This window comes from Erigeron canadensis, chromosome 2 (genome assembly GCF_010389155.1).
Source record: "Erigeron canadensis isolate Cc75 chromosome 2, C_canadensis_v1, whole genome shotgun sequence".
NCBI lineage: Eukaryota > Viridiplantae > Streptophyta > Magnoliopsida > Asterales > Asteraceae > Erigeron > Erigeron canadensis.
In genome coordinates, this window is record NC_057762.1 from 22227194 (window position 1) to 22242095 (window position 14902).

Below are 14902 nucleotides of genomic sequence, written 5' to 3' on the forward strand. Positions count from 1 at the left end.
TTGGTGTGGTAAGCAAGCAATAATAAGAACATCATGGACCGACAGAAACCCTGGAAGGAGGTTTTATGCTTGTCCCAAACAAGTGTGTATTCAAGCTTTTTGTTTTTGCAATTAGTTTACACGAATTCTGCTAAATTGGGGATTGTTTGTGTAATAGGGTTCGAAATGTAGATTCATTGGATGGCTTGATCCAAAAATGTGTCAACGTGCCATTGATATTATACCCGGTTTACTGAGGTCAAAGAATCGAGTTGAAGCTCAACTAAGCAAAAAAATGGAGAAGTGAAAAAATTGAAGATATTGTTGGTGATTTCTGCTTTCGTAATTGTGTTGTTGCTATCTATGTTACTAGTTTGAAGCAAGGATATATAGATTCAGGAAGTTGCTTTTGTAATTGTGCTTTTGCTTTTGTAATTGTGTAGTAAAATAAGTAATATTGTTGTGAGTATTTTGTAAGTTTTTCAAGTATGAATGAGAATGCAAGTTACCAGAATACATAATTTACCACACATTGTTACTAGTTTTCAAGAATCATTACGACAAAAATAAGTAGCATTACATACCACAACTTGCATTATACATAAATAAGTTACCAGAATACATAGGCATATCATAACTTGCTATAATTTACCAGAATATGAAAACACAAGTTGCATTACATGAAAACAGAAATAAGTAGCATTACATAAGCATAAGTTACCAGAATACATAAGATAACAATTCTGCAAAAGACATAGCAAACTTAAGTAGCATTAAAACACAATGTAGCAAAAGACATGAGACAGTTTTGCAAAAGACATAACTAATCTAAGTGAACTGCTTTGAGTCCAGTCTTGGTTTTTACCCATCTTGTTTTACCACTAGGACTTGTAACCATCTTGCCTTTCTGACTGGGTTGACTTGGGGTTGCTTGAGCTTGACTTGGTTGAGTTTGAGTTGGTTGACTTTGCCTTGCTTGACTTGCCTGACTACCTTGACTTGACTGGCCACCTTGACTTGCTTGAGCAACTTGATTTCCACCTTGTTTGCATGACCTCTTGTTGTGACCAGAATTCCCACAATTTTTACAAACAACTGACCTAAGTTTCCTAGACAACTTCCCATTCTTTGCCATTTGAATCTCTTCTATTGTCTTTCTTCTTTTCTTTCTGGGCCTCCCCACAGGTGTGTGATACTTAGGGGGGATGATCATGGTTGGTATCTGACATTGTCCCACATGTTAACACCATTGGTGGGATTGATCTTGAACTTGTACATCAATTTCCAAGTATCAAGCTTATAAATAGGATCACACCATGTTTCAATTGCACCAACTGGCCAGCGTAACAGTCTACAATTTAAAAAAAATAAATAAATACAATAATAAACCCACATACAGATATTCATATAAATATATAAAGAAAAAGGTGATATAAAGAAAAACATAAATACATATACTCACGATATATATTGTCAAGATCCCATTCTTCACCAACAACACGAATGGTATATAATGGACACCCCATAATAGCTATTAGGGTTTACATAGATGAATAAGGAAGAAGATGTGGGTGATTTTGTGTATAGGATTGAGTGTGATTTTGGTTTTGGGGATTAGGGTTTTGAAAGAAAAAGGGGGTTGGGGGGAATAAATTAGATTTTGGCGTAAATATATAGAAAAGGAAAAGGAATAAAGAAAGTGAGTAGTGGTGGGGATCGGTCAACAAGAAGGGGAAAATACACAAATGCCCTCACGTGGGCAGCACGTGATGGGGTTAACGGCATGGAGTAAACGTCCGTTTCCAGGAAGGATGATACGTGATTGTTTTCCATCTAATAAGGATGATAATAGACAGTTTTAAAAATAAAGGACGATCCTAGACAATTTAGGTAAACCACAAGGACGATTTAAGTTGTTAACTCTATATTTTATCCATTCTTTTTATAAATTATCGTTTTTTTTAACGGCAAAATTTATATATTATAATAGATGAACTAGCAAGTTACTAGTTGTCAGAAAGTACAATTAGAATTACAAGAATTGTCTAGAATCGAACCAAATACAAGTAGCTCTATATTATAAATTATCGTTTTGATTCTTGATCTTGACCCATATCCATACTTTTGGTCCAAAAATCAATAATTTAGTAAAAAATCAATATTTTTGGTAAAAAAATCAGAGATCAAAGCCGTCGTTATGTAAAACAAGGATTAAACTTGTAATTTTGATAAACCACATGTATGTTTTTTGCAATTAACTCATTTTTTTTTATAGGGATTATGACATTGGAGTGTAACCAACTATGATCCAATGGTTATGTAATGTAGTGACCTTTCAAATTGGCTATCTGATGTGAGCACCTTTCATTTTTGTTCTTTTAATGTACTGGTTGACCTGTTGTACCGGTAGCCAGTAACAATGTTAATTTTAATTTGAGATTATGGCACTGGAGTGTAACCAACTATGACTGAATGGTTATGTTATGTAGTGATTTTTAAAACTGGCTATTTGATGTAAGAACCTCTCATTTTTGTTCTATTCATGTTACGGTTGACCTGTTGTACGTCATGGTAACGGTTGTGGGTTGTGAAATCCGACGAGATGGATGGTGGATGGTCTTAGACTCCGACGAGGTTGCAGTGGGTGGTCTTGGACTCTTGGTCTCAATTTTTCTTCTATTCAAGAGGTGCGACCATCTTTCCACTGTCTCCACATCCGGACACGTATCACCGCTGACTGCCACAAATAAAATAAACAAATGTAAGTCACCACCCAAACAACTACCGTCGTCATCCTCTATCAAAATCACCCCCTTTTACCCCACTGTAAACCAACTTTATTGGATCTTGATGATGGTGGGGATGGGATGGCCGGATCTTTATAGTTAACGATGATGGGGTGATCATAACACAATCTGATTTGAGGATTAGAGTTTGTCACTATCAAAAAGTGAAAGATGGAAAAATGATTGTTATTATCATTAACACTTTCGCATACATTGAGTGAACAAAATAGAGAGGTTCTTACATCAATTTAACACTTTCGTAGGTCACTACATTACATAACCATTCACTCATAGGTGGTTACACTCTGGTGTCTTAATCCCTATTCTTTTTTACGTCCAACGTGGCATTAGTGGTTACAAATACAATGTTACCCAGTAGGATGCATTAAAAAAACAAAAATAGAAGATAATTACATTAGATAGCCAGTCTAAAAGGTAACTACACTACATAACCATTGAGTCATAATTGGTTACACTCCAGTGCCATAATCTCTTTTTTATAAGAAAAAGGGCCATTTTGTTTCTTTCCCCAATTAATTATCTATAGTATCTCTATTACATTATAAAACTTTTGTTTTCGTCAAATTTTTTCAACTTTTTAACATTTTTATCTCTCTACTCAAATCTCAACTACTCATTTTTTTCTCTGTTCTCCATAAACCATTTTATTCCTCTAATTCACTCAAAAAATTTTATCTCAATAATCGTACATCGATAAACTATAAAAATTAAATGGGTGTTCTTAAAATTTAATGTTCTTTCATTAAAGAGGTCATTCGATATACTTTCAACGAATTTTTAAATTCAAGGGCAGATCCCGTACGACTAACACATTTGATTATCATACTTTATGACATATGTACTTGTATAACTTATCACACTTTATGAACTTCATCTCATCGCGACAATGCCCAGTTTCTACTGTTAATTAATTAAATAAATACGACCCACAGAAAAAATAAAAAAAATCAAATGCATTTCAAATTTCAAGGGTTTCTTACATCTTATTCTTCTATCTACCCCGATATTATCTTTTTCTCTATCGATTGGGATTTCAACATCTTAGTTTTAATTTGTTCTTTTTTTGAATAATAATCGTTTATGGTTTTATAATTTTCCCTTATTCTATTTTATTTTCCTCTAATAATGGGTTTGTTTCTGTGGTATTGAATTTAGGGTTTCTATCTTTTTATTACCTATATATATATAAGCTATATATATATAATCGGAGCAAGTTACTTATAATCACTGGTATTGTTTTCTTGTCAAGGTTTACATCATTGTAAGTCTTCTTCATTATCTGTTCAATTTTGATTATTATTATTATTATTATTTTTTATTTCTAATTGAATAATATTGGAAATGCTTTATTATTTTTGCTGATTAAATTAACATTCATGAATTGTGTTTGTGGACTTCAAATTATATATTTATTGATCTTTGTAACAATATGTTCATTATGTGATTAGATGTTTTCGGCTATCGATGACATTGCTTGCGTTTTTGCTCGAAATGTGTTTGCTAAGTAGTTTCTAGTGCTTTTGCCTTCCCCTATTGAACCTCGTAAAAATTAGGTCATTTTACGATCCCGAGTGAACAAAATGTAAATTTATATGTTTTGAAGAGCCAATGAGTTTTCGGCCTAGTGTTTATATGTTTAAGTCCCGACTGGGATGTGGGCGTCGACTGTTGGTTCGCAGTTCACAGAACAAACTACAATAATTTCATTTCTTTAGATTGTGCGTTATCTGATATTTCTCATACAAATTATGATGACTACGTGTCTACGTATTTTATGTTAAGTTTAGTTGACTTGTAGCTTGTTTATGGTCGCTCAAATACTGATTTCTTTTTTCTACTTTAAATAAAGCTTTATTTAATTTGTAGAAATTAAGGCGTTTATTTATATGTGAAGCAGTTTGTCAATTATTTGAATTTTATGTTTTTTGTTTCTTATATGTTTACTTTTTATATATTTGAATTCAGTAACAGACCTGAAATATTTGGTACTGACGTTGTATTCATAGAAGGGTGTTTTACCATGATATGAGGTTTGATCAATGAATCTGATGTTACAACAGGGACAGGGAGATTGACTGAATAGTAGATATGTCTGAAAGCAAAAACATGTCTTCGCCATATGTTATCCTTGAAAACCGTTCCCTTGACCAGTGGAGAGTAACTGAGCTGAAAGACGAACTCAAAAGACGCAAACTAATGACGAAAGGGTTGAAAGATGAACTTGTTAAGAGGTTGGATGAAGCTATTCGTGCTGAAATATCAAAACAGGCTGACCAAACTCATGACAATGGTGTCAATAATACTGACCAACCCAAGGTTCCATCTGATGAGGCAACAACCAACTTGATTGTTGCAGAGGATACCACCAGTGTCATGGATAACAGCAGTGCCAAAAATGAAAGCTTAGAGGACAATAACAAGATAGATTTATTAGATAAGACTCAGAGCTTAGAGAAAGATAAAGTAACAGAGGATTTCGATAACGATGTGAGCTTAGAAAAAGATAACATGCCAGCAAATTTGGGTAGTGAAAACAAGAATAGTGAGGTTATGATAACTGAAGAGGTCTCAAAGTTGCAACCGGGTGCTGGAGAGTCAAATGAAGAACTCAAGCCTAATTCAACTGATATTGGCAGCCATGAAGTTGAGGTCAGCCATGTAATATCTGATTCTATTTCTATTGATACTGCTATGTCAATTAGTGAAAAGAATGAACTTAAGGATATTGTAATTGCTGATGATGTCAAATTAGAAGTCGATTATAAGCCTGAGACAGAGTCAGTTGTGGCTGATGAGTCACATGAGGACAAGGTTACTACCGAAGAAAAAGATTTCAGCATTTCTGAGAGTATAAATATAGACAAGAAAAATGATAGTGGAGATATGGGTTCTCCTGAGAAATTAAATTTAGATCGAAGTTCTGGTGATGATTCCATGGATGAGGATACATTAGAGAATAAACAAGTTGACTCGAAAGATGTAGGAGATATGAGGGAGAAAACAGAGGTGGGTGTGGTTAAAGAGGATGGGCCTGTTGATGTAATGGTTGAGGATACACCTGCTGCCAAGAATACTGAAAGTGAGCTGACTGCGGTGTTGACAAAAAGAAAACTTGATGGTAAAAATTTATCCTATGATCATGTCTCCTACAGTCCTACCTTTATATCTCTTACATTAAATTTATCTTATTGCATATTGGTGGCTTAAGTATGCTTTTTTGTTTTTCGTTACTCATAGTTTGTTTTGACTGCTCTGGTTTTTTAATCTGCAAAAGGATTTTCTTGGAGCGTTTGTAAACATAGATACCTGTTTGTTCTTTAGGTAATCATCAGGTGGTGTGGTGTCCTGAGTAGTTGAAGGTGTTCTTTAATCTTATCATAGTTTCTGACCACTATAACGTGAGCTGCTGAGCAAATTTTTGAAACGACTCCCAGTACTAGTTTCCTTAAGCTCCTTTATTACCCGCAACAATACATTAGTGTTCCCTACTAGTGTCAGCTACTTTTGATGAAATATGGGAATGACCTTTTTAATGCATATCTTCTCAATACCAGTTTTGTATTATGGAATTTTTTGTGATACTTGGTAGATGTTATCTGGCTGTAGTCCTTGAGGTGAATTGTTAAACATATTGGAGTGCAATTGTTCTGCTCTCTGTTTTAAGAACACAGCCTAATTGTAGTCCTTTTTTGAATATTTAGGTGGCGAAATTTTTGATGGGGGAATGGGGAGTTTGGTAAAGAGTTACATGGATTATTTTGGGCTATGTAGTCAATTTCGGTGGAATACCAGTGGTATTTCGGTTTTCGGTCCTCCACTGATATACCGGTCTAGATTTCTGTCCAAAATTTCGGTACCGAGAATTTCGGTGAAATTTACCGAAATCACCGAAATCGGTCAAATTTCGGTGGTATACCAGTTTTTCAGGTTTTATTTGTTATTTTTTATTTTTGTCCAAACTTAAAATACAACATAAGCAACACTAATTTGTGCGAGTTTTAACACTAATCTATCAAGTGTTGACACTTTTAAGCTTGACTTCTGATATTTAGATGAAGTATTTAATTAATATAACTGCTATTTGTTTATAATTGTGAATTTTTGGAATATATATAATATATATAATATTATTAAAATTACCGAAATACCACCGAAATTCCACTGAAATTACCGATATTTCGTATACCATTCCTTGACCGAAACACCGAAGTTTTGGTCCTAACTGCTTAGATTTTGGGACAGGTCAATTTTTTCTCGAACGGGTGACATGAAACACTTCATGCAAAACACTTTTATATTACTGTTAAAATCTAGTAGTTCAAGTATAACCACAGAAAACTAGAGAAGTCATTACTCATTACTCATGTTAAAACAAATATGCATGACTTTCCATAACTACATCACTTGAATCTCAACCCATTCCACATGTCAATGGGTTATATTGCCACCTCCAAAGTTTTAACTTTTAACCTGTTTTCTAGGTTTATATCTTCTCCAGATTTTCCAAATTATTTGCTTACTTGTATAGCTGTATATATGTATATTCCTTATTAATAAATGACTATATATTGCTGACGTTGCAGACAAATCAGCAGTGGCAAACAGTGAGGTAACAAAGAAACAGCGCAGGTGGAATTCTGAAGGCCAGAAGGTCCCTGGACAACAAACTAATACTTCCGCATCTACTACACCTAAGGGTGCGTTCCAGGCCTCTAAAAAGAACAGTTTTTCGAGATCTGATACTTCAGTTAGCAATGAGGTTCCGAAGGAACGTGTTGGTGAGCTATCATACTTGTCTTCTGTTATGTGAAATGTTTGTTAAGAAGGTCTCTAAGCTATACCTGATTTATTTTGCAGTGCCTCCATCATCAAAAACTCCTACTACTTCTCTCAGAATTGATCATTTTGTGCGTCCATTCACTCTAAAAGCTGTGCAAGATCTTCTTGGTAAAACTGGTTCAGTTGTTAGTTTTTGGATGGATCATATCAAGACTCATTGTTATGTTACTGTAAGCTACCTTGCTATCTCTTACTGCGTTAGTATTATCATAGTTTTTATGCGTGTATGTTTTACATGTGAAGTGTTATGATTGTTTTACTCTATTATGGTGTGGATTAAAAAACAGTAGTAATAGAACCATAGATGACGACAATTTGGAGATGAGATGATGTATCAGGACTTGCATAATCTTTATTGTTTCGGCATTGTATATGGAAAATGGGGATTTTCTTGTATTTTTGTGTTTTACGTTTTCTTTAGTTAAACACAAGCTATCATATGTGAGGAAAAATATAGTGAGTGTTGAGTTTGATAGAATTATAAATGTTGTTGCTAATATATGGACAAGGGGACCATAAGTACCTGTTGGTCTAGGTTTTTATGAGATTGCACATCACCATTCTTGGTATAGATGTACAGCTCGTGATTTTTTTCCATCTTTATGTAACATGTACAGCTCGTGATATCTGTGTAATATAATTGATTAATTTTTATTTTGTTCTATCTGTTTATTTTGTTTACATGGTGCCAGAGGTTAGGATCGTAAGTTGGATTTATATACTTTAAAGATAAGTAGACACGTTACTATTAGAAGTATATTTCTTCTGCAAATTCCTCTAGGTAACAGATGGTTGGCCTGATGTTATGTTGGATTCTTTCGGATGCTAATAGAGGTGGCAATTTTTTATGTGTTTTGTGGTTTATGTATATCTCCAATACGTCAAAAGGGTCAAAGAAATAGCTTAAATTAAAACGGGTGAAACTAGCTCGAACTGTTATATGATGCATATGTTTTGTAAATAAATTATTCAATGAGTTGGCCTGTGACTAAAACAATGTATTTTAAAATCTCACATACTATATACTGTTTTGGGTCAAACTGGCCCAATCAAGCAATACCTCGTTTTGACCTAATATCCAGCCTGCCTAACTTTACACATCTAGATGCATGTATATGTTCACCCATGATCTCTCATTTTTTAGACCATTATATATAATTAAGATGCAATAGAGAGTTACTTATCATTTGAATGGCAAACAAGTTAGCTAGCAATTGACTGGTGACAATGGTAGATGTAGGGAACAGTTACCCGAATTAGGTTTTCTCTCTCTATATATATATTTCTACTAATGAGTTTGTAGTGCTAATAAGTCTGTAGTTAATATGCTAGCGATGGATCTGTTTTGGTGAAAGGTCAAAATGCAGGGGAGTCTGGAAAATCAATAAATAAGGAATTATACTTTTCCTCCATGTATATTCTTTTTGATCTTGTGCAACAACAGATTTTTACAGTTCAATGAAAGTGTAAACTAGTCCCTGTTTTTTAGAAATAGCAAATGTGTAAACTAGTCTTTTTGCTCCCAAAGGGTAGAGTTTAACAATCCTTCATCTTCATGTACACTGCAGTATTCATCAGTTGAAGAAGCTGTAGACACCCGAAATGCTGTGTACAACCTTCAATGGCCAGCGTATGGAGGACGTCTTCTTATAGCTGAGTTTGTGGATCCGTCAGAGGTGAAGAGTCGAACTGAAGCTCCTTTGCCATCTCCGGTGGCTCCTGTCAACATCAGCGCACCCGCCAAACCTCAACCACCTCCAGCTGCCAAGAAACCACCACAGCAGCAGCTTCCTCCACCTCCTCCACCCCCAGCAGCCAAGAAACCACCTCAACAGCAGCTTCCTCCACCGCCCCCGCTCCCACTTCCACCACCACCACCATTGTCACGTCCACCACAATCCAGAGAACCGGCTCTTCCTCCACCTCCTCCGCTCCCTGCAAAATTCGAACCTCCAATTCTTACACTAGATGATCTGTTCAGGAAGACAAGAGCAACTCCTCGTATCTACTACCTGCCATTATCCGATGAACAAGTTGCCGCAAAACTGAAGGGTCAGGGGAAAAATGCTTAGACTATGAATGTAAGATAATGGTAACAAGTATCATACAATTACATGTTTGCAGGTATGCAGGTGTTGCGTTTAGGAAGGAACTGTTGGAGCAGAGAAGAAGCTCGTTTGGTGATAGTCTTAGATGTAATCGAGGAACCTCCATTTGTATTAAGACACAAATGTTTCAACTCTTACACTTTTGAGTTGATGAAAACTAATATTCTCCTTTATTTTTCGGATATTATTGTTCTTAAAACGTTGTACCGGTGGTTGAGGTTACTTTTGTATGCCGAGACGAAATGTTTTCCTGGAGATGGTTTTTACAGTCATGTTCTCTGGTTAAAGGGTGTTTGGATGTGAATTTTAGATTAGTTGGATTATAAGACACTAAAAGAAACTTATTGCAAGAGTTAGTTTTCTGCAAATGGTAAAGTTAAAATTTATATAGTTTAAAGAGAAATAGTCACATTTTTAACGATGCACTACTATTTATAAAAATAATAACAAGAGTAGTCTGATAACAATCCCTTTGTTTGATTACATGGTATTATCAGTTTATCTGTTGACTTACATATGACTCGTGCTTGTGTTATGATTATCTCTCTCATTAAACATATTGTTCTATATTATATTCTATCAACATTTTAATTTTAACTTAACCAATACAAACTTAATAATTAACCAAAACAACCTAATAATTAACCTAACCAAAACAACCTAATAATTAACCTAACTACATGATGATGACACTTGACATAATCAAAAGTTAACCTAATAAAAAAAAAAGATTAATAGAGATAATGAAAGGATTACACATATCATGTAATAAAAAGCTTTAGGTTGATTATTAAGTTGATCTTTAGGTGACACTTGATATAATCAAAAAGATGGAGAGAGATAATGAATGGATTATACATATCTTGTGATAAAAATTTTTAGGTTAATATATCGTTACTCTAATTTTATAGATTAGTTTTTTTTCCTAGAATTTTTTTAACTAACTCTTCTATATGATTTACTGAATACCGTTATATCGATTTACCATGAATTGAACCGTCGCAATGAACCAAAAAGTACTGATGAAAAAAATGATGATTCTGATCGGATTCGAACTGATGAACTTAAACATAAAATCACCGCAAAATAGATGATCGATCACCAATTACAATAAGTTTAAATGCGAAGAAATTACAAAAGAAATTCAATAATTGCATCATTTACAAACTTAAAAAAAACCCATGAAACATCCCATGCAATAAAATAAAATCATCAATATCAATAAATATACATATTCATATAAAATAGAGATTACATTAATCAAGGTGAGAAGAAACCATCAATTGTTGCAATTCCGATTTTTGATTTAGGCTCATGAACAAATTTCTTCAAATGAGGCCTACTTTTGATAATCCACCCTCCAGACACAACCATATTATTATTAGCTGATGATGATAATGATAATGGTAACAACAGCTGATCAATATCATCATTACTACTATTATTATGATGAATATCATCTTTTGACATCTTTTTCATCATCTTTTCATATTCTTCAGCCATTAGCATCGCTATATCAGCCATTATGTAAGAAACTTTTATGCCTTTTTTTTTTTTTGCTCCTTTCTAATTAAAAGAGTATTCGAATGTTATATATGTTTAGTTCAGTTGGGTGGGTGTTTTTTTTATAGGCAGATGAATGAATGATTAGTTGATATAAAATTAAATGGATATGGATAAGGATGTCTATGAATTCGGTGGATTATTTTATTAGTGAAACTGGTTGTTGGTCCCATAGGTTTCCTCATCCATTTTCTATGTCTACGTTATTAGTTGTTGTTTATACGATGAAGCATACTGTGGGCCTAGTACAAACAAGACTTAAAATAGTACGTTACATATGTTCTTAAATCTTGTATGTATGTTTATGTCTAATTCATGGTTTTGTTTGTTCAATTGTTCGCTTAAATTTAATGGAATTGAACCAACACAAGCATAAAATTTTGTTCGTTTAGATGTAGTATTCATTCATTTATTTATATCAATTTAAATGAGCAAGTGAAACTTCGTTACATTTCTTCGATATCTTTAATTCGTTTATGTTTTGAGTCATGTAGTTAAAACTATCTATACTATATTATAAAAAAAATAAGCCTTGTTTAACATTTTAAGTTTTAACACTTCATCAAAACCAAATTACATTAATAACCTACAACTCATTGGCGGATCCAACCTTATGGGAGGGGGAAGTAAGACACCAGTCAAAACTAACTCAACTTTAACAATTTTGATACATTATATAAAATGAACCCAATTCAAAAAATAGTATGATCCCAACCTATAGAAGAAAAAGTTTCATCCAAATAATAAAACTAAATAACAAATATTAGAAAACTTCAAAAGATATTAAAATTGGTTGATTATTGAATATTGAGATGAACATTGATTTTAGACATCCGTCATTCTTTTATGGGATTTAGAGTTTTTATTTTATTTTATTGTATAACTTTTGTGAGTTTTTAATTTGTCCTATTATAATAATGTCAAACTTATTATTTTTATACTTTTAGGGTTTTTTAAATATATTTGTTCTAAAAGCATGATATATTTATTGTTAACTACAAATTTGTATAATTTCTCTAAATGACTTTTGCTTGATATAACATTTGTCAACGTTTTTAGAAAAAGTTTAAATAATTTAATTCGTGCATCTATTCTAGGACTTTTTTTTACGGCTTATTTTAGGTTCATGAATCCTTAAAGACGATCAAGTCATTTGGAAAGAAAAATTTAGCCCCCAACACTTGAAATTTCTGGATTTGCCCTGACACTACTTGTTATTGCCTCCACCACGACCACCACCACCTACACCAATCTTCGCCGCCACTACCTGAAAGAACTCAACTTGACTCGACCATTTTTTTTTACAAGTCGACTTTATTTTACCAATCAATACTTAGAAAAATTTTAGACAAAATAAAGTGAAAAACTCAAAATGTTCAAATTCAAAATCTAACAAATTAGAACACCTTAATATGTTATAATAAATATACCCTATAAGTTTCAGACCTTGAAAACATCGGATGAAGCTCGGAAAAATTTTGCTCGAAGATAGAGAAACTGCGGCCGCAAGCACGGTCGACCGTGCTTTGCGTCCGTGCTCTCAGAAACTGAACACCAAGAGGAAATACTGCAGACGCTGAGCACGGTTAGCCGTGTCTGCGTCTGTACTCTTGCTGCACACACAAAACGTCAAATTTGACTATTAACTCAATTTGCAACCTTTTCCAAACTCAAACACAAGTTCCATCACACATCAAATCTGATTTCAAACCTTCACATGACGTAATTTACAACATAATTACTACATTCGAAACTTTAACCATTGAAATTTACATTAAAACAACCAAGCGGGTCACTCGCCCGCATTTACCCAAAGTGACGAAATGACCAAGTTGACTCCAAAATGATTTATACTTCAATCCACCATAATAGTCAAGACTTCAAGACTTAAAATACATCATACACAACATTCTCATTCGAAAGACACATGTATCAAGAGCCAAGAGTTTGAGAGGGAATTAACTAGGTTTCTAACCAAAATGTCATTCTTCTACGGATGACCAAATACCTTCAAGTCACTAACACTTCAAGTCAACAACTTCAAATCAACAATACCTAGTTCTTTCTTCCGGAACCACCTATAAAATGGTAAACAACTAAAACGTAAGCGAATGCTTAGTGAATAAACTTGCATACAAATATACATACGAAGGAGGGCAAAAACACAAAAGACTATCGCATGTAGCTAATGATACCGTCATATCATCACTTGCATACTCACTTTTGCGCTAACAAAACATACATGGATCCATATACGCTAAACAATAATCTCAAGAGGTTCTTAGGCCTCAAAGGTTCTTAGGTCTTTATCTCATCTCAACTATGGGGTTCTTAGGCCCCGGCCTCAAATTAGGCCCTAACGCCGAATCGATTACCACACATGGAATCCACCATCGTATGGTAATCGACCCAACGCACATATAAGAGTATGCAAGATTACTCACCCCCTCCGCGACTAACAACAATCAACAATGCTACAACAAGTGCAAAGCTTTTAACTTAGCAAATCAATACAATATGCACATAAGACTTTATTCATAATCTTGGCTAACTCACTTAGCCAAACTATCGATTCACTAGCATTCCTATCCACCCAACCCCAATTTCCTTGAGTTGGCTTAAAATCAAGTTTCACTTAACAAAGTTTAATCTTTCAAAATCATTAACCTCAATTATTTATTATTTTGCTAAAAATCTCATTTTACCACCAACATGTGGCCATTTCATCTTAATGCTCAAAATTATCAAATTCTCATTTTGGCCATAATGGTCACTAACAACTCAAACCAATAAGTTCATGCAACCCAATAATCATAATTCAAGTTATAAACAATAAAATGTGGTGATATTGACAAAATCATGATCCAACTCAAAACCCCCAAATTGGATGGTTGCATGAACCCTAATTCTTGAAACAAACATCAAAACTAGGTTAAATAAAATAGATTGTTACCTCAAAAATTCAAGAAATTAAACTTTAAATAACACTTCTTCCTTCCCTCTTTTCTCTCTTGAAAATTCGGCCACCACCACTACCATACATAAACTTTAGCTTTTCAATTTTTGCTTGTTGAAGATTATTGTTAAAATTCTTGGAAGGATTTGATTAATTAAAATAAACACACGTGAAGAGAATTGAATTCACACTTCTAGTCTCCTTCCTTTTTCCCTTTTGAAATCGACCCACACTCCCCCATCTCACACTTTCAATTTCTCTTAGTTGATGATCAAATCTTGAATGATATTGTTATTATTTACTAGTAGGATTGTTGGATGAATTAAAGATGGAGTTTGGATTAAAAGGGATTTGAGAGGAAAGTTCAAGAAGAAGATGGGTGGAAAATGAGTCACAAGAAAAGGAATTGTCTGACATCTCATCTTGATGCCATGCATCTAATGAAATTAGGTGGGTAAAATACCCGCTATCCGCTAAAGTTCCAACTAAATTAACCCCATATCCAAAAATAAATTACTAGGAAATTATTTTAATGTCAAGACTACAAAAAGGGTTAATTTATTTATCTTAAAATTATTGGGGTGTTACACTACCACCGCCACTGCAAACTCCACGGCCGTCGCAACACGCAAGTACCGTTCTTGTATCTT

General features: G+C 33.9%; 1 protein-coding gene and 1 long non-coding RNA gene across 2 annotated transcripts; one reads left to right on the forward strand and one right to left on the reverse strand.

Moving 5' to 3' along the window:
- Positions 1 to 3761: 3761 nt before the first annotated feature.
- LOC122587133 (apoptotic chromatin condensation inducer in the nucleus-like) lies at positions 3762 to 10056 on the forward strand. Its single transcript, XM_043759222.1, has 6 exons — positions 3762 to 4047; positions 4847 to 5904; positions 7370 to 7564; positions 7644 to 7795; positions 9194 to 9677; positions 9750 to 10056. The coding sequence occupies exons 2-6, from the start codon at positions 4875 to 4877 to the stop codon at positions 10034 to 10036; spliced, it is 2148 nt and encodes a 715-aa protein (XP_043615157.1). The 5' UTR covers positions 3762 to 4047; positions 4847 to 4874; the 3' UTR covers positions 10037 to 10056.
- Positions 10057 to 13014: 2958 nt separating this feature from the next.
- Positions 13015 to 14612, reverse strand: LOC122586311. Its single transcript, XR_006321951.1, has 2 exons — positions 14250 to 14612; positions 13015 to 13374 (listed from the first exon to the last, which is right to left on the reverse strand). It is a non-coding gene; the product is annotated as an uncharacterized LOC122586311 (long non-coding RNA).
- Between the last annotated feature and the right edge of the window lie 290 nt (positions 14613 to 14902).